The 20,184-nt window shown below is 57.0% G+C and overlaps 1 protein-coding gene across 1 annotated transcript; it reads left to right on the top strand.

The window, feature by feature from the left end:
* Nucleotides 1-6,885: 6,885 nt before the first annotated feature.
* On the top strand, nt 6,886-13,148 carry Cimip1 (ciliary microtubule inner protein 1). Its single transcript, XM_090352894.1, has 4 exons — nt 6,886-7,012; nt 8,771-8,852; nt 10,710-10,808; nt 12,809-13,148. The coding sequence occupies exons 1-4, from the start codon at nt 6,945-6,947 to the stop codon at nt 12,947-12,949; spliced, it is 390 nt and encodes a 129-aa protein (XP_090209020.1). The 5' UTR covers nt 6,886-6,944; the 3' UTR covers nt 12,950-13,148.
* The last annotated feature ends 7,036 nt before the right edge of the window (nt 13,149-20,184 follow it).

A 20,184-nucleotide genomic window follows, 5' to 3' on the forward strand; every position in this document is an offset into this window, starting at 1 on the left:
CTACCACTCGACCCATTCCTCCAGTCCTTTGACTTTGTTTTCCGGATAAAATCTCAAGCTAACCAAAGATGGCTTTCAACTGAGCTCCTCCTGCCTCTGCCTCCTGAGTAACTAGGACAGTAGGCATAAACCACCATGTCCACACTTGTCTTCAACTTCTGTTTTCATTCTGTTTTTATGTCCCGTGCAGAGCAATCAAAGCTTAGAACAATGCTGCCACCTGGTCTTGGCTTTCTACCTAGGCAGAGCCTCCAAGATAAGAAGGGAGGGGCGGTGTTCTCTGAGCCTCTTCCTCTGAAATTCAAGCTCTCACCTATGTATCTTTTTTTTTTTTTTTTTTTTTTTTTTGCCAGTCCTGGGCTTGAGCTCAGGGCCTGAGCACTGTCCTTGGACTTTCTCAAGGCTAGAGCTCTACCACTTGAGCCTCAGCACCACTTCCGGTTTTTTTCTATGTATGTGGTACCGAGGAATCGAACCCGGGTCTTCATGCATGCTAGGCAAGCACTCTACCACTAGATCAAACTCCCGGCCCCTCACCTATGTATCTTTTTTATATTGTTTCCTTCTTTTCTTTAAGTCTAGATTTGTTTTTTCAAGAAACAACTATGATGAGCCATGGTTTATGAAAACGGATAAAAGCACACACCTGTCTGTAATCCCAGGAGTTTGAGATCTGAGTGTCATATCCCAGCCACTTTGGGGGGACAGGATTCCCTCCCATAATAAGGTCCCCAGCACTCAGTGACCCAAGCTTAGAGTCATTTTAATGGCAGTCCAGCAGCTACTCTCCACTTTTGGTCTGAGAGCAGTGCTGAGCTGCAGTGGGGCTGAGGTTTTAAAGGTAAACACCATAGGCCAGCGATACGCCAGCGATCACACCTCCACACACAAGCAGTCGTCACCATATGATGTCACCTTAGGACAGCCACAGTCAATGACCACAAGGATGGGATCACATGATCCCAAGTGGTGGAGTAGGCTAAGCATTTTTTTCTTTTGCAAAAACAAAAACCATTTGGCAGCTAAATCTGCCAGGTTATTACACTGAGAATCCAGGTTTGAAGCCAGCCCAGGCTGAAAGTCCATGAGGTCTTCGACACGAATAGGAGGACCTGACATAGCACTGAGACCGGGAGCTGACAGCTCCCAGCAGGCAGGACCATGGCGGCGGCAGCACTTGCTAAGCAATTGTGCAGCGCCCCCCCCCCCCCGGGTATTTCCGTCCTCCGACAGCATTGTTTAAGGAGTGGCGAGTGCACAGGGAATTCTCACCAGGCCACATCCCTTTCGCTGTAACTCCAAGTCCCGTGGGGGTAGAAGGCAGCCAGGCACAAATGAACCTTTGGCTCCTTTTCCTCTATGTTTAACGTTTGGTGTCCAAGTGTCTTGACAAGACCCTTGCAATGATGCTTTGTGCCGAACATTGGGATCAAAACATAATTTCCAAATCATCTCTTCTGTGTCACGCCCGGGGCAGGGATCTCGGGCTGCCCTCCCCGGGGAAGGGTTTTGTGGAATGGCAGCCATGAATCCGTTAAACTGACAGCCAGTCTCTAAGGCTCTGCTCATTAATGCTCTGTGCATAAAATTAAAACGTGAAATATATTTTTAAAGCCATTTTGAATCATTTAAGCAATTCTCCCGCAAAGAAACTATTGTGCTGAAATAATATATTTTGAGCAAGGGATATGAAAGCTATTAAAATGTCTTAGAGCTCCCCTTCCCCTGTGTGTGGGGGGAATGCTCCCTTTTTTATTTGAAACATGCTCTGTATAAAATATACCCACCCCCATTCACCATAAAACAGAAGAAACTTTGAAATAACACTAAGAGTTTGATTTAAATCCAGAAAAGTGAGGGATTCGACGTTGGGTCTCAGTCCTTCTCTCTTCCCATGCACAGCTGAGCTGGGCCGGGGCTGGAAGCCTGAGAACACAGACATGGCTTGCTCCCTTCCTTCCTTGCACTGCTTACTGGGGGTGCTGTGAACCCCCCAAAACAGGCAGGAGACGGAAGTACCAGCAGCGCCCAGCTTTACATGCACCCTGTCCTGATGGCTTTGTGTATGGCCCGGTGTGCCTCGCAATCCTCACTGTCCACTTCTTCAGAGGCTATGAGGGCAGTCACCTCACATTTCTGGGTGTCTGCACCCATCACTCGTCATCCTTCATCCTCTAAATGAGAACTGCCTGAGCGCTCGCCAACAGCCATCCTGACCTGGACTCCAAGGCCTCAGTGTAGAACGAACTCCATTCCCAAACTCCCCAGTGAGTTTGGGAAAAAGCGGAGAGGAGTCAAAGGATGGGTGCCATCCGCCAATGTGGGGAAGCTTCTGGAGGAAGTGACAGCAGATTTGAGTTCTGCAGGAAGAAGAAGAAAGGGGAAGTGTCTGCCAGGCACAGGACATGGCAAGTGCAAAGACCCTACGGTAGGAATGTGTGTGCTGTGTTTCCTAGATGGGAAGCAGGCCGTGTGGCTGCAGCACGGACAGGAGGTAGGCCAGGGAGGGGGGAGAGACAGGGAGCGACAGGAGAAGGCCAGTGATCAGTCCAGGGGGCTCTGGCCTCAACTGACCCGAAATTCAAACACCTGTCTGTCCTTACCACAAGCTGGGCATTTGTGCATGGGCTCCTCCCTGCTCCTCACAGCTGGGGACGTGGGGGACCCTGTGAGCTACAGAAAGCCTTGGACAGAGAGGGCTGGAGCCCAGGACCTCGCCCACAGCCCAGCCCTCACCCCACTCACTTACCCCTGGATGTGAGGGCTGCTGGGACCCAACACAGTGTGGTGACTTGAGCAGCCTGACTGTGAGGCCAGGTAGACCAGTGGAGGAGCAGTGAAGGAGCAGCTGGAGGACCAGTGGAGGAGCAGTGGAGGAGCAGCTGGAGGAGCAGGGGAGGCGCAGTGGAGGAGAGGCTGGAGGAGCAGTGGAGGCGCAGCTGGAGGAGCAGTGGAGGAGAAGTGGAGGAGCAGTGGAGGCGCAGCTGGAGGAGCAGTGGAGGAGCAGGGGAGGAGCAGTGGAGGAGCAGCTGGAGGAGCAGTGGAGGAGAAGTGGAGGAGAGGCTGGAGGAGCAGTGGAGGTGCAGCTGGAGGAGCAGGGGAGGAGCAGTGGAGGAGAGGCTGGAGGAGCAGTGGAGGCGCAGCTGGAGGAGCAGTGGAGGAGCAGCCTGACTGTGAGGCCAGGTGGACCAGTGGAGGAGCAGTGAAGGAGCAGCTGGAGGAGCAGTGGAGGCGCAGCTGGAGGAGCAGTGGAGGAGAAGTGGAGGAGCAGGGGAGGAGCAGTGGAGGAGAGGCTGGAGGAGCAGTGAAGGAGCAGCTGGAGAAGTAGTGGAGGTGCAGCTGGAGGAACAGCTGGAGGAGCAGTGGAGGAGCAGCTGGAGGAGCAGTGGAGGAGCAGTGGAGGAGCAGCTGGAGGTGCAGCTGGAGGAGCAGTGGAGGTGCAGCTGGAGGAACAGTGGAGGAGCAGTGGAGGAGCAGCTGGAGGAGCAGTGGAGGAGCAGGGGAGGAGCAGTGGAGGAGCAGTGGAGGTGCAGCTGGAGGAGCAGTGGAGGAGCAGTGGAGGAGCAGTGGAGGAGCAGCTGGAGGAGCAGTGGAGGAGCAGTGGAGGAGCAGTGGAGGAGCAGCTGGAGGAGCAGTGGAGGAGCAGCTGGAGGAGCAGTGGAGGAGCAGTGGAGGAGCAGTGGAGGAGCAGCTGGAGGTGCAGCTGGAGGAGCAGTGGAGGTGCAGCTGGAGGAGCAGTGGAGGAGCAGTGGAGGAGCAGTGGGACCACAGGGAGAGGAGGGATGAGTGGAGCTGTAGAGTCAGCGGGCCTGAGGTCTGGAACACTGATTTGATTGGTGGAAGTGCCTGGGTCAGCATACTGCCAGACACCATTCATTATGGTTCATTTTCCCTCCCTCCCTCCCTTCCTTCCTTCCCCCAGTCCTGGGGCCTGAACTCAGGGCCTGAGCACTGTTCGTGGGCTTTCTCAAGGCTAGAGCTCTACCACTGCACCCACAGCACCCCTTCCAGCTTTTTCTGTGTATGTGATACGGAGACATCGAACCCAGGTCTTCGTGCATGCTTGGCGAGTACTCTGCCACTCCGCCAAACTTCCAGCCCCAGGCCCCCATGCTTGGCCCAGTCCCCTCTGTGATGTCAGGTGTGGAAGACTGTCCCCTCAGTCCTGTAGCTGAGCCGGACAGGCTGCTCCACGGACATGTGGCTGCACACTTCCATTTCCACCTGGCACTGGATGCCACTTGTAGCCTGAAGCCAGGAGTCCAGAGGGCCACGTGCAGCAGCAGCAGCTTCCCCATGGCTCCTGCCACCACCTGCTGGCAGAAGCAGGACCACGCAAGTCTGTTCCTCCATTCCTGTGTGCGACCCGCACAGATCCATGTGCAGGAAGGGAAGAGGGGATGGATGGGTGGGTGGGTGGATGGATGGGTGGATGGATGGGTGGATGGGTGGGTGGATGGGTGGATGGGTGGGTGGATAGATGGATGGGTGGATGGATGGGTGGGTGGATGGATGGGTGGATAGGTGGGTGGATGGATGGATGGATGGATGGGTGGATGGATGGATGGGTGGGTGGATGGGTGGATGGATGGATGGATGGATGGATGGGTGGATAGATGGATGGGTGGATGGATGGGTGGGTGGATGGATGGGTGGGTGGGTGGGTGGATGGATGGATGGATGGATGGGTGGATGGGTGGGTGGATGGGTGGATGGGTGGATGGGTGGATGGATGGGTGGATGGATGGATGGGTGGATGGGTGGATGGATGGGTGGATGGATGGATGGATGGATGGATGGGTGGATGGATGGATGGGTGGGCGGATGGATGGATGGGTGGGCGGATGGGTGGGTGGGTGGATGGATGGATGGATGGATGGGTGGATGGATGGATGGATGGATGGGTGGGTGGATGGGTGGATGGGTGGATGGATGGGTGGATGGATGGATGGATGGGTGGGTGGATGGATGGATGGGTGGATGGGTGGATGGATGGGTGGATGGATGGATGGATGGATGGGTGGATGGATGGATGGGTGGGCGGATGGATGGGTGGATGGGTGGGCGGATGGATGGATGGGCGGGTGGATGGGTGGGTGGGTGGATGGATGGATGGATGGATGGGTGGGTGGATGGGTGGATGGGTGGATGGATGGGTGGATGGATGGATGGATGGGTGGGTGGATGGGTGGATGGGTGGATGGGTGGATGGATGGGTGGATGGATGGATGGGTGGATGGATGGGTGGGTTGGTGGGTGGATGGATGGATGGATGGGTGGGTGGATGGATGGATGGGTGGATGGATGGATGGGTGGATGGATGGGTGGGTGGGTGGGTGGATGGATGGGTGGATGGATGGATGGGTGGATGGGTGGGTGGATGGGTGGGTGGGTGGATGGATGGGTGGATGGATGGATGGATGGATGGGTGGGTGGGTGGGTGGATGGATGGATGGATGGATGGATGGGTGGGTGGGTGGATGGATGGATGGATGGATGGGCGGATGGGTGGGTGGATGGGTGGGTGGGTGGATGGATGGGTGGGTGGATGGATGGATGGATGGATGGATGGATGGATGGATGGATGGGCGGATGGGTGGATGGGCGGGTGGGTGGATGGATGGGTGGGTGGATGGATGGGTGGATGGATGGATGGATGGATGGATGGATGGATGGATGAGGAGCCATGCACAGGTGTCTGCACTGTGTTCAGTGAGGAGCCGTGCACAGGTGTCTGCTCTGTGTTCAGTGAGGAGCCGTGCACAGGTGTCTGCTCTGTGTTCAGTGAGGAGCCGTGCACGGGTGTCTGCTCTGTGTTCAGTGAGGAGCCGTGCACAGGTGTCTGGACCGTGTTCAGTGAGGAGCCGTGCACAGGTGTCTGCTCTGTGTTCAGTGAGGAGCCGTGCACGGGTGTCTGCTCTGTGTTCAGGGAGGAGCCGTGCACGGGTGTCTGCTCTGTGTTCAGTGAGGAGCCGTGCACGGGTGTCTGCTCTGTGTTCAGTGAGGAGCCGTGCACGGGTGTCTGCTCTGTGTTCAGGGAGGAGCCGTGCACGGGTGTCTGCTCTGTGTTCAGGGAGGAGCCGTGCACGGGTGTCTGCTCTGTGTTCAGGGAGGAGCTGTGCACAGGTGTCTGGCCAGGTCGAGCAATGCCAGGCCCTCCTCCAATCCTTGGGTGGCAGGTACACAGCAACCTGCTTCCCTAACTCTCTTGCTAGGGAGGAGGCGAGCACACTTCCTTTCCAGGTTTATTTTAACAGGCAGTGTTATCCCGTTTCCTGCCCCGTGGGTAGGGGGCTGGGGACAGGGGGGGCTGGGCGCGGGGGACAGGGGGGGCAGGGTTCTGGGCGCAGTGGCAGGGAGGGGGGCTGGGGGGGCAGGGAGCGGAGGGGGTGCTGGGGGCGCAGGGCAGGGAATGGGGGGCAGGGAGCTGGGGGGGGCTGGGGGTGCAGGAAGGGGGGAGGGGGGCACTGGGGGGGCAGGGAGCTGGGGCCCTGGGGGCGCGGGGCAGGGAGTGGGGGGCAGGGAGCTGGGGGTCTGGGGGTGCAGGGAGGGAGGGGCGCTGGGCGGGCAGGGAGCAGGGGGGCCTGGGGGCGCGGGGCAGGGAGGGGGGTGACAGGGAGCGGCGGGGGGGCCTGGGGGCGCGGGGCAGGGAGCGGTGGGCAGGGAGGGGGGGGGACTTCGGGGCGGGGGGGGGGCAGGGAGCCGGGGGGGGGGGGGGGCCCTGGGGGCGCGGAGCAGGGAAGGGGGGGCGGGCAGGGCTGTGGTGCTGAGCTGCAGCAGTCTGGCTGGAAGCCTGGCTGGCTGGCTGGGCAGGGGGAGGCTCGGGCTCCCTGTGCCCGCCCATCCCCGCCCTGCCCCGCCCTGCCCCGCCCCGTCGTTAGCGGCTACTGGCTCCGGGGCCACGCGGACGCCAGTTGGTGTCCAGTGCGAAGAGAGCCCAGGCCATGGCGCAGAAACCCATGAGCAACACGGCGGCGGAGCGCATGAACCTGGTGGCCCAGGACGAGATCTGGTAACCGGGGGCCCCCTGCCCCATGCTGCCTCCGCTCCCGCCAGCCCGGCCCTCCCCAAGGCCAAGGCCCCCCAGAGGCAGAGCGGGAGGGCAGGGCGCAGGGACGGGGGCGCAGGGCCAGCCCGCCGGCCTCCGCCCCTCCCCTCCCGCCCACGGTGGAGGCCGCGCTCAGCGCAGACTTGGTGGTCCACCTAAAAAGTGTTCATCCATCCAAAGAAAACAACGTAGCAATTGTTCAATTTAAAGCAGAGCTACATGGACACATGTTCCCGGGGTTTGAACCAGGGCTCCACCCTGGCTAGCATGTCTGCTCATCCAGCACTCTACCACTTGGGCCATGCCCCTAGCCTGGCCTTTGGCTGGTTCACTGGAGAGGGGTGTCTTGTCCAGTCTCAACTTTCTGAGTAGCTAGGACGCCAGGGTGAGCCACCAGCCACACCGCTCCTGAACCTTTAACAAGAAACTCGAAAAAATTCTTTTAATGGACCCATTTTCTTACAGGTTCCATGTTCAGTAGAGATGGGTAGTGGGTATTTTTAATTATCCTTCTGTTGGGCTCCTGAACATTATCCCATTTATTTGAAGCTTTAAAACTTTTTGGATCAAGGACGTTGTTATAACGACTCAGAACAGCATTCTCTTAGGCAGTAAGTGGCTTACTTAACAAGGCCACTCAGTTACCTGGTTACCAGCTCTCGAATTCCTGCCTTTTCCTGTAACAGCTGCATTAGTGACTACTAATGCAGTGGCTGCTTCTATCTGTGTGTTGACTGCCTATTTCTCTTAATGAATTCATTTTATAGGCGATTTTATGTCATTCAGATATGGAAAACCAGTATCACTTGGTACACAATTCACAGCTATCAATTTAAAAAAAAATCTTTTATCATCATGGAAATATTACCATCCCACAATCTCTTCCCTCTGCTGGGATACCAGTTCCTCTTTTATCCAGCAAACTTGTACTCATCCTTCAAGACGCAAATCAGGGCACCCTTCCTCTGCGATCTGGGCCTGTTCAAAGTCCTTAGACTGTGATGTCCCTTGTCCAATATGGCAGCTGAGTACTGGACATGTAACTGAGCCAAATGGTAATTAACTCTAAATGTAAATGCAAGGGACTTCAACTATTCATACCAAAAAAAGATTATTGAAATTCATATCACATGGTCATTTTTACTTTTCTCTTATATACTATCAGAAAATTTAGTTATCCCAGTGACTCCTGTTTGAGTCTGTTAGAGATAGACTCTGCCTCAGACTCATAGGGCAAAGAGCTTGGGGGAGAGGGAACCTCCAGAATGAAGGCCCTTGGGCCTGGGTGCGCTGGGTGAGGCACCTGGGTGCAATATTTAAGGAGGACTGGATGCCCAGGGTCTGCAGAAGTCAACTCTGCACCCAGAAGACTCCAGAGCTGAGTACCTCCTTAAGTGTCACGCTCTGGGGCTCCCTCGGCCCTGCCAGTCCTACCTAGCCAGGGGCATCTGCAGAATTATGAAACGTGTGCTGGAGGACGCTGGGCCCCAGCAGGTGGCTCGGGTTGAGTCCTCCCCCACATGAGGCTGCCAGCCCCTCTTCTGCTTTGACCACGGTGCCCATGCAGTGGGAGTGGAGCAGCTGCTGCTTCTCTCCCGCCCTCGTCCCCACTGCCCCGCCCCTGTCTCACACAGACCCCTGATCACCTGAGATGCAGTGGTCTGGGAAGTCTTAGCAAGGGCAGACAGGTGGAGGCCAGAGTTCCCGTGTTGGCTTTTTCAGGAGATACCGGCTGAGGGCAGAGTCGGAGGCTCGGCAGAACTGGAACCAGAAGTGGGGGTTTTTAACCACGCCCTTCGAGGAGGTAAATAGGAAGTGGAAATAGGTAAATAGGTACTCAAGTCCAGAAGCCAGGGGCTGAGCTCTGCCACTGCGAAAATAGGGTCAAAGAGCACACTGTGGGCAGAGGTCACTCATTCGTACCAGAAGGTTCCTTTGTCAGGCTGCAGAGCCCCTGCCCCACTCCAGGCTCCCGGGCAGCCAGGGGACTGATCAGCTGACCACCTGGCCTCACTCTTTCCATCTGGGAAGTGAGGAGCCAGCCCTCACCTGCCTAGCGCCAAGAGTGGCAGCAGCTGGAGGGAGGTGGAGCGGCCTCAGGCCAGAGGCTGTGGGTCCCCGGTCTGCCGAGGAGCAACTGAGAAATAGTGGGGAGGGGTGAAGCATATTCCTAGGGATGGGTGGAGACCACTTTCTCTGTCCGAGGAGGGCAGGGTGGTTTCCTGTTCCCTTTGTCTAAGAAGCCCAGGACCCCTGGACTCAAGCTTGCTTCTGCAGCTGGGATGAGTGGCTCTGATTTGTCCCTGGTGGGGAGGAGGCGGCTTAAGGAGCCAGGAGCGAATGAATGTTCCCACATCTGAAGCTCCTACCCAACTATTCCAGGCTGGAAAGGGTGCCGTTCACAGTGAGTTTTTAAAGAAATTCTTAAGACAGTTACATGGGTTGAAGTCGTATGCCTGATTAATGTAATATGCGTGCAACGAGTCTGCATTAATATTCCTTATATGTAATTAAAATGGATCTTAAAGAGTTCAAAAAAAAAAAACCCCAAAGGGTGGGGTTGGGGCAGGGGTCTCATGGTTTGAAAGGTTGGTTCTAGAAGAACCTTGCTGGCATTTTAAAACTTTTTGTCCATAACCTGAAATTTTTCTTAAGTCACTCCACAGGGGATAGAAATTAGTGGGCTGAGATCAGAGGGTGGATGGCGGTGACCGTGGGTTGGAGAGAGCCAGTTCCAGTCTAGCCAGCCTTTCTCCCTGCCTTCCATTTTTCTCTCTTTCTTTCTTTCTTTCTTTCTTTCTTTCTTTCTTTCTTTCTTTCTTTCTTTCTTTCTTTCTTTCTTTCTTTCTTGCCAGTCCTGGGCTTGAGCTCAGGGCCTGAGCACTGTCCTTGGACTTTCTCAAGGCTAGAGCTCTACCACTTGAGCCTCAGCATCACTTCCGGCTTTTTTCTATGTATGTGGTACCGAGGAATCGAACCCGGGTCTTCATGCATGCTAGGCAAGCACTTTAACCACTAGGCCAAACTCCCAGCCCTCTCTTTCTTTTTATGCTGACACTGGGACATGAACTCAGAGCCTCATGCTCTTGTTTGGCGTTTTCACTCAAGGCTGACCTTCTACCACCGAAGCCATACTTCTACTTCCAGCTCTTTGCTGGTTAATTGGAAATTAAGAGTCTCAAGCTGGATGCTGGTAGCTCATCCTGTAACCCTAGCTACTCAGGAGGCTGAGATCTGAGAATCTAGCCAGCCCAGGCAGAAAAGTCCTTATGAGACTCTAATCTCTTTAACCTCTCAAAATCTGGTAGTGGGGCTGTGGCTAAAATTGGTAGAGCAAAAGAACTTAGGGCCTGAGCCCAGGCCCTGAGTTCAAGCTTCAATAGGAGAGAGGGGGAGGGGAGGGAGGGGGAGGGAGAGGAGTCTCACTTTTCTGCTCAGGCTGCCTTTGAACCACAATCCTCAGATCTCAGCCTCCTGAGTAGCTGGGATTACAGACATGAGCACTGGCATCCAGCACTGCCATTTTCTAACAGTGGAATGGAGACGTTTGCCCACCCACCATTTTGAGCCCCCTTCCTGTCACATATGGCCTTCAGGGAGAATGAAGACACTGTGCCTCCACCACGCCTGATGGCGCCTGTGTCTGTGGTTCTGTTCCTAGTTGATCAGTGGAGAAGAATTCCCTGCCCCAAAGCCAAAGATCCAGCTTCCTGAACGCTTCCACATCCGGCCAGTGACCCCTGTGAACAAATACATCAAGGTACCTATTTAATCTCAGATTCCTAAGATAGCCACCAACCCCACTGGAAATGCCAATTCCCCCAGCTGCCTGGGCTCAGAGAGCCAGCCTGTACCCACGCTGTGGGAGGGGTCCATCCAGCCCCGCAGGGCCTGGTGGGGTACAAGAGCACAGCCGCAGAGCCCCTACCCCACAGGGCTCAGTCCAGCGGCCTGGCACCGGCTTGTGGGGCCCCACAGGACTGTAGGACAGAAGCGACCCAGTTTTGGGAAGCTCAGAACTGCTCAGCTCAGAGCAGGACCCACACATGGGCACCAGTGGCCTGTATCAGGCAGAGAAGCAGCAAGAATGCTGTGCAAGGTGGCAGGAAGTTCCCGGAGGTGACAGGAAGGGGCGAGCCCGGCAGCTCCCTAAGCCAAAGCCTGGAGGAGCAGCAGGGCAAAGCCTTTGGGGCAAAGGGAATGGCATATGCAAAATCCGGCTCTCCTGGCTGGGTCTCAGCAAGCTGGGGAGGGAGTTGGGGGATGGAGGGGCCTCAGAGGCAGGAAGGAGTCAGACCCGGAGGGCTTGGGAGTGGATGGGGTCCAGGAGAAGAGGGTGTGGTCCCCTGACCCGCGTTCAGCTGTGGACGGGAGCTTCTAGAAACCAGTGAGCATCCTCCCTGGCCTGTCCCTGCTCAGGGCAGGCTGTGGGCTGCCGGGGAAAGGGGGCAGAAGCCCAGATGGAGGCCGGGTGCAGGGTTCGGATCTGTGCGTTTCTTCCTGCTGTGCTGGCCGCACATGGTGACCTCTTGGTGTTGTGTGGTGATGGGTCAGGGGAGGGCGCAGGGGGAAGACCCTGGGAGCATCCGGGGTCACGGACGCGCACAGCCTCGGCTCCCAGGCCTCTGCCGCACCGCTCTTGCTCCTCACACACAACCCCTTCCAGATGTCCAGTGCTCTCCCCAGTGCAGGGCCCGGGGCCTCCACCCCCCTTCCTTCACAGGACAGTTAAGAGACCTGAGAGCTAGTCAAGGTGTCCCGGGGCTCTGTGGGCCGGGTGGCCTTGGCTGTGACTCCCTGCCCTGGGGCTGTGTCCATTTGTTGATTCTGGGCTCTGCTGGAGATTATGGGGGGGTGGGAATCTTCCCTCTATCATCCTGCCCCATGCCCGGCCTCGGGCCAAGACTCTGCACAAGAAGCAGCCAGCCCTCCCCTCCCCTCCCCTCTCCTTCTTTCCCCTTCCTCCCTTCCCATCCCTCTCTCCCCCCCTCCTCTACCTCTCTGACTCCCCAGTAAGAGTGAACTCCCGACCCCACGAGCATATGAAAGCTCTTTATATCATTCTTCCATGAGAACAAATGTTCCTTGCCACTGCCTTTGTTAAACACCTTCAGAGAGCAGAGCGAACACTTCAGAAGGAGGGGGACCTGCCTCAACATTTACCCGCCCTCTCCCCAAAGCTTCAAGTCTGTCCAGGAAATTGACAAACCAAGCTGTGCTCTCACCTCTCACATAGAGGCAGCTTTTCCTTTTGGTTAATGAAGAGTGTGTGTGTGTCCACGTCCATGTGTCCTAGAGCCTTCTAAGCCAAACAAGATCTATAACTGCGCGGATTCCATTGGCAATGTTTTTACATTTTTTTTTTTTTGTGCTCATGGTTTTCTTGTGCTGCTCCAGGGGTTGAACTCAGGACCTGGGCGCTGTCCCGGAGCTTTTCCACGCGCGGCTAGCACTCTATCACTTGAGCCACAGCTCTACTCACAGCTTTTTTCTTGGTTAATTGGAGATAAGTCTCACAGACTTTCCTGCCTGGGTTGGCTTTGAACCCCGATCCTCACGTCTCAGCCTCCTGAGTAGCTGGGGTGACAGGCACAGGCCACGCCTTTGCTGCAGTAGAAGCAGCGTGGTCACTGTAGCTGCTGCCGGCAGCTCCGCCTGCCTCCGCGGTGCTGGCTCTGCTGTGTCTCCACACCACGCCTCCGGGCCATCGCAGGGACCCCCGAGCCCGGGGTCACCCCCTGCCCTTCCCTTCCACTGCAGGTGCTGCCTTCGCCTCCCGTCCCCAAAACCACCCAGGGCTTCATCGGCTGGCGGTCGGGGGTGCCAGGCCTGAACATGAGCCTGCAGCACGACCACGAGATCCACAGCGGCAAAGGCAGCTACGCCAGGGAGCTGCACTAGCCACAGCAGGGAATCCACTGAGCGTGTGGCCACCGGGGACGGGGCTCCACCCAGGAAAAGACGCCCCGGCCCCCAGCACAGGCAAATGCAAGGTCTACCTTGGGCGTTCTCAGTTCACCCCTGCCTCCTCCTGGAAGGTTCCTGGGCCATGCGCCTCTTCTGTAGTGAATAAGGCAAGATAAATAGCCTTCCTTCCTTTGCTCGTTGTTTGCCTGTCTGCCTGTACTCCCGCTTTGGAGGAGGGACTTCATCGACGACGGGGAATTATTTTTAAATCGTTGTCCAGACCCCTCCTCATAACTCCCCCTCTACCCCGTTAGTATTGAAGTGGCTGGGTCCTGCCCAGTGCTGTAGCTCACCCTGAGACTGAGGTCTGAGGATCGTGGTTCAAAGCCAACCCAGGCACACAAAGTCCATGAGACTCTTATCTCCAATCAACGATCCAAAAGCCGGAAGCGGAGTTGTGGCTCAAGCGGTGGAGCACTTGCCTTGCGCTTAAGAAGCTCACAGGGAGAGAGAGGACAGGACTGGAGCTCAAGCCTTGGAGCTTGAACACGGAGCAGGCAGCGTTGAAGCCCAGGCCCTCTGATGGTGAGCTGACCTGGAAATGGGGCTGGTACAGGAAATGGGGGTGAGATCACAGGGGACTCTGACGTGGCGGCCTGGCCGCCTGATGAGAATGGCCCCCAGGCAGGTGGAAGTGTGATGACGTGGGCAGGCGGCCATGCGATGACCGAGGACGCAGGCAGACGAAGCCAGGTAGGCCAGAGGTTGCCAGGCCCGCCGGACGGTAAGAAGCAGCAAGGAAGGACCCCACTCTTCAGGCGTCCCGGGGACCCTCACACCGACTCCCTGTGGAGGAGGACAGATTACAGCCCCTCCCCCTTTGCCCTACCTCTCTGGGGCCCACAGGAAAGGAATGCGGCCCCGCTCTGCGGCCCCTCCCCTGCCACCCCCCCACCCTCAGCAACCCGCCCACCATGTGTCATTCATTTCCCCTGACCCCAGCCACCCAGCGTAGACTAAACAATGAGATGCTTGGCCAGGCCGCCCTTCTCCACCAGAATGTTCTGGCATCTCCGTCATGGCTGCATGAGCCTCGATGACGTGCACGGCCCTCCCATGTCCTCACCAGAGTCCAGCGGGGTGGCCAGAAAGGTCCTGGGCTTGGCTGCTCCCCACCTCTGCCCTCTGCCCGGTGGCCAGCCTCTGATGGCACCTGTGAGCTGTTGGCCCTCACAACCCCAGAGCTGTCCACCACAGCTGGGCAGCAGAAACACCCAGAAAAACCCACCAGGCCTGGACAGAAAGCCCAGGAGCCTCTGGAAGACCAAGCACCCCAAGGGACAGCCTCCGGCCGGCCTGCCCCCAGAGCCCCCAGGCGGAGGGAGCGCAGACCACAGTCCACATGCACATGAAGTTAGCTTGGCTCTCCTGGGTCTAAAGGGAGCTTCCAGCTTGTCCGCGGTGCTTTGTGCACTAATGATTAAATATACTAAACTAGCCGCCATCTAGAAACCACTCTGCTGGCGGGGGGAGGTCTGTCTTCAAAATTCATTCACCAATAACCACATGCAGTGTGTGTTTTTATTTAAAGAACAGGATGGGCCATACGGGTGCTGTAGGAATCAGACTTCATGGCTTGCTTCTCCCCCACCCCCACTTCCAGCTGCCTGACCTCCTGGCTGACCTCTGGCCTTGAGCAGCTTGACCTCTAGCCATGACCTCGAGTAGGACACTGACCCCAGCCAGCAGCCTGGTTGATGATGGGAGTGGACAAGGTTTGAGGTAACATTGAATCTATGGAAATCAACCTCCCGTGGGTGTCTACATGGGGACACAAACGTCACCGCACACTGCAAAACCCACAGCGCTGCTGAGATTGAGATGCCGCTGGTAAACCTGCGTCCATACTAAGGCGATGCACCAAAGTGCTGTCTACGTGACATAGATAGCTCTCCAGTGATGCAAAATCAGGCTCGGGACCGGGATTCTGTCACACACACGCTCACACCTCATGTCAAACTAGAGTCCTAGCATTGGGGTTAGAAGAAGATGGCACAACTGAGTACTTGAGGGGCGTGTCAGGAAACTCACATCATATGTTCAAATGCAGCAAGGCTCTGGGCACCAGGTGTCCAGTCTGGGGCTGGATTGCATGGGGACTCAGAGCGCTGTAGTTTTCCAGCTCCCATAGCACCCACCGTGGGGTATTTTGGAGTCTGGACTGGCTAGGAGATTTCTGGAAGTGGAAAGTCACCACTGCTGAGTGCCTTGTGGATTTGATTCTTTTGGAAACAGACTTTCCCAGTTATAAGACAAAGCAACTCAACCTCAGCAGCCAGAGGACAAAAGGGATGTACTGAGTTGTAACTGGAAAGCACCAGGGGAAGCTGGTTTCAGACCCGGCTCCATCAGGAACTGAAAGAGCATCATCAGACTTTGGTTCTGTGGCTCCCACTTCTTTGGCTGGTCCACTTCCCACTAGAAGCCATTGTTAGAGCAATGGGAGGATTTCTTAGGTTAGAAAGGTAATCTAGATTCTGGGAGGTGCTTAGATTCCTTAGATTACAGAGGAAAACCAGCTGCCCAGGCCAGGATAGTAGCTGGAAAATGTGCTTTTTTTCCTCACTGAGTTAACTGAGTTAACTGAGTTAAGTGACAGAAGTTCAGTGTTGTCTTGGGCCGGGAGTTTGGCCTAGTGGTAGAGTGCTTGCCTAGCATGCATGAAGACCCGGGTTCGATTCCTGGTACCACATACATAGAAAAAAGCCGGAAGTGGTGCTGAGACTCAAGTGGTAGAGCTCTAGCCTTGAGAAAGTCCAAGAACAGTGCTCAGGCCCTGAGCTCAAGCCCAGGACTGGCAAAAAAAAAAAAAAATGTTGCTGCTGCCATTCCAGGCGATTCCTCACGGCTGCAGAGTGGCAGCCTCAGCAGTCATGGACACATGGCCTCAGTTTACCCCCAGCAACAGAGAAAAATGAGCTTCTGGCTCATCCTGGCAAACCCCTGTGAGGAGGGTCTCGCTAGCAGAGATGGATCCTACCTGTCTCTGAATTAAACACTAGATTTTATGTGCTTTGTGTCCACCAAGTCAATCCCTTCTCAATCTGTGACTGTGGTGAAGGAAACAGGCAACAGGGCATAAGCAGAACACTGTCCCTGACTTTGTTCTCAGAGCCATGCCTCATGGTCACATGATGGTTGCAGAAGCTCCTGAATTTCTCTACCTCCATTGCCAAGCACAGCAGAACAAAAGCCCATAGACTCCTTCCCAGGATTCCCATCTAAAGTCTCGTTGCATCTCACTGACTCTGCTTGGATGTCATATCCATTCTCTGAGCCACTCCATGGAGCCCCTAAGTTGAAGAGCACCACCCGGCTGAGGCCTCCAATCTACCCCTCAGAAGGGGTCGCCATGTACAGGGACATGGGACACAGGGACACAGAGATACCAGAAGAAGGAGGTATGAAGACCACATAAAAAGCCTGGCAACTGGTGAGACCATGAAGCCAGTGAGAGCCTTGTCCACAGCCTGAGCAAGACACAGGGTAGGGGCCCGGAAGTCAGCTGCCCAGAAAGGCAGCTGAGCCCTTGAGCACACAGGGCGCTGGCTCTGACCCCAGCCCTCCAGCCCTTGCCTGGCAGTCTCAGTTTCCCCATCCACAAAATCAGACCACCCCGCTCCAGAGATGCCTGCAGACTCCTGGTGGCAGACACTGGGTTCTTGTCCTCCGGTGCCCCTGGCAGCCTGTGGGCCGCCCGCATCTCACAGGCTCCCAGCCCCCGCCCCCCAGGCTCCTGTCCCTGCGGCAGGTGCAAGAGTCCCCAGCAGGCTTCTTCCCCAAGTCTCGGGCGCAGAGACGCTGGTCCGGTCAATGCCAGTCAGTCCTTGTCCAGAGGATGGTTGGCTGGCTGAGTGGACGCCTGCTGGATACCACGCATTGCTGGGGCTCTGTGCTTGGGCATCTCTGCAGACTTGTGGAGGCGGGGCCGGCAGGCGGGTCTGCTGGCTCTTCAAGTTTGCAGATGGAGGCAGCAAGGTGCACAGAAGCTCCTGGGGTTTTCCCCAGGCCCCTGGGCCCTGTGCCCTGTGTGGAGAGCCCCTGGCACATGTGCACTGGGGTTTGCTGATTCAGAAGGTGGCTTGGGCCCAGCTCTGAGGACCCCCTAGAGTGACAGACTTCTCACCATCCCCACCGCACCCCTGCAAGAGAGAGAGGTTGTCCTTAAACAAATTCAGTGTTCTATGCATGTCACAAAACTCATGACGAAGGAGCCCTACTGCCTCCTGGGAAGGAAGAAAACCAGACCTGCAGGCACACATCTACACACTCGTACACATGGGCACACATGAACACCCCCCACAAATACGCACACGCGAGATGTGCCGCTGTTTACCAGCACTCAGCCTGTGTCCTGCCGGCCTCACCTCCCACCTGCTGTGACAGCGGGGCGCTGACATTTACTGAGACCGCGGCCCCTCTGATGTCTCACTCGTGGATCTATTCCCTCTAAAGGTCACCAGCCAGACTCCCACAGAAAAGCCAGCCACCGCTGTCGCCTGCTCTGCACCTCCTCTGTCCATCCTTCTCTGTCCCATCTCCTCCTGCTCTGTCTGCCCCAGAGGTCTGCAGGGAAGAGGTTGTCCACCAAGGTCCCCCCACAGCCCCCCATCTGCCCAGGCCCCCATCTGCCATGGCCTGAGGCCCTGGATCCCGAATCCACGCCTTCCCTCCTTCCCTCCTCCTGCCTCTGTCCTCTCAAGGCTGAGAGATGGGCTCTCCCTGAGCCTGTGGCCACGGCAGCCAGGCTCCTCTAGCTGAACCCCTAGGCCTGAGGGAGTGGCCCCGGGGTTCTGTCCATAGTGCACATACTAGGTGCTCAGTCAACAGCGGTGCTGAGGTTCCCAGCGGAACAGAACCAGCCCTACAGCCTGCAGGAGACGATGTTATTCATGCAGAGAGGCTGGGGCCCCAAGGAGACTGATTTCAAGGGCACCGCCCCCCCCGGGGGACTAGCCCCTCCCTCAGCGTGGCCTGGCCGCCTCTGGTGACCCTGGCTCAGGGTATGTGTGCCCAGATTGGCACAGTGAGTGCCTGGGAGCTGGGCATCACCAGGGCAGGAGCTCGGGGCCTTCAGGGGTCACGGCTCCGCCTGGGGACCCAATGGAAGGGAGCCACCCTCTCTCTTTCTGCCACTCTCCCTAGCAGCCGGCTGCAGTCTGGTCCCCTGGCTGCTCCCAGCTCGGAGGGGCCTGGGAGGGGCAGGGCCATGGCAGGGGCAGGGCCATGGCAGGGCCGGCTCCCTTTATACCCCGCCCACCCCAGCCAGGCACCCGCAGAGGACCCCGCCTGACTCTCACAAGGTGTGTGCTCTGCTTTTTTCCTTCTGTCTCTGTAAACCATGCTGTCACCATTGCCAGGCTTCAGTTCCCCCCCAACCCCAGCAGCAGGGGTGAAGGTCAGCCTCTAGGCTCTGGTCTCCTGTTGGCAGCAGTGGTGGACCCCTGCCTCCCCCCCCACCCCCGTGGGCTGGGGCACGGAGCTGCAGCGACCCCTGCTGGGCACGCCTGGGACTGCAGGGGTAGAGGCCCGCCCTGCAGATGTGGTTTGGGGGTGGTGGGGGCGGGGAATGGCCTGGGATCCAGCGGGGGCCTGGGATCCAGTGGGGACGCGGCATCCCTGGGAACACCCTGGTCCAGGCCGGGCTGAAAACCCTGCTGGGAACCCCATCCACGGGGCGGCGCTGTCTCCCACAGCCAGGAAGGGGTGAAGCAGAGCCAGATGTTAGAGGGGGCTCAACATTCCCTCTTCAGATAAATACGTGTGAACCTCAAATCCACGCCTAGCACAAGTCAGGGTTGGGATGAGATTTTCCTCCGGACAGGGAAATTCATCCATCTTGATTGCCAGGGATTTTTTAAAGTTAATCGTGATTATTTTAAATTGTGTTAAAATATCAACCATCTCACCACAGCCAGTGCTTGACACGTGTCATACTAGCTACTGAGGAGGCTGAGGTCTAAGGATCACAGTTCAAAGCCAGCCCAGTCAGGGAGTCCACAAGACTTATCTCCAATTAACCACCAGCAAGCCAGGAGTGGAGCTGCTGTTCCAGTGGTAGAGAGCTAACCTTGAGCCCAAAAGCTCAGTGACACACCCAGACCCTAAGTTCAAGCACACACACACACACACACACACACACACACACACACACACACATGGTGTACCTGTCTTGGTGATACCTGGGCTCCTCACTCCTTTCTCTGCACCCGTGGCGGCAGCTTTGCGCTCTGTGCCAACCCCACAGAGAGATAGCGGGTCTCCTTCAGCCTCTAGAACATGGACAGGTGAAAGTGGGGTTCACCTCCACGGCTTCCCGCCCCTCTGCTCGGCCTCTGAGCCGCCTTTCTGGGAACCAGTGCTACCACACAGGTTCCCTGCCTTCGCCGCGCTCCACCTGGTCCCCGCCAGGTCTCGCCAGGACCTGCAGGCCATCTCTGGAATGGGCCAGGGACAGTCGCCCAATTCCGTGGCAACTGCAGACAACTGAGAGGTCCCTGGCTCCTCCCTGGGGTCCCAGCTTCCTCCAGGCCAGTGCCGGTCCTGTCCCCAAGGTCCTTCAAAGACATACTGTGGAGTCCCGGCGAGACCCTGCAGCTCCATTAGTGGCATCATCATTGACACTGCTGGCCGAGGCCGGGAACCAGGCATCTGGGTGGCACTTCATATGCCCGGCACTTGGGCCTTGAACGTGGCCTTGTGAAATGGGGTAATGGCTCTGTCCCCCCATTCACTCCCTGGAAGGCTAAGCTCCAGCGAGGGCTCTGTTCCCCCGGCTGTGTCCTCAGCGTCCAGGAAGAGGCGTCCCGGAGGTTTATCCAAACCTCCCCTCCCGAGGGATCGGCTTCCTGAAGCCCTGGCTCTTGCCCCTAATTCTGGCCCGTGCCGTGTGGCCCTCGCCCAAGGCCAGCTATCATTCCATACCACGTCCGATGACAGGGGTGTGCCCACAGAATCGAGGGCGGTGGTCCCGACAGGTGGAGGACGGCTTTGCCTCTGGTCACCGTCCACAGATGAACCACCCTTGTTGATACGCATTGTTATCACTGCTAATTAGGCAGGCCAACTCTATTTGCCACTTAGGAAAGCATGTAACTCATCTAGATCATCCGGGCGTGGAGGGGACACCAAGGAAGCTGTTTGTGGCGTTTGTGACACGTCCTTCCCCG

This window comes from Megascapheus bottae, chromosome 18, assembly GCF_031878675.1.
Source record: "Megascapheus bottae isolate mThoBot1 chromosome 18, mThoBot2.hap1, whole genome shotgun sequence".
NCBI classification, from domain to species: Eukaryota; Metazoa; Chordata; class Mammalia; order Rodentia; family Geomyidae; genus Megascapheus; species Megascapheus bottae.

Bases quoted from the DNA above. Each gene is read 5' to 3' on its own strand.
- Cimip1 (XM_090352894.1), top strand. From the start codon at position 6,945: ATGGCGCAGAAACCCATGAGCAACACGGCGGCGGAGCGCATGAACCTG. The intron at 7,013-8,770 runs GTAACCGGGGGC...TGGCTTTTTCAG, and splicing joins GTGGCCCAGGACGAGATCTG to GAGATACCGGCTGAGGGCAG. The intron at 8,853-10,709 runs GTAAATAGGAAG...TTCTGTTCCTAG, and splicing joins TAACCACGCCCTTCGAGGAG to TTGATCAGTGGAGAAGAATT.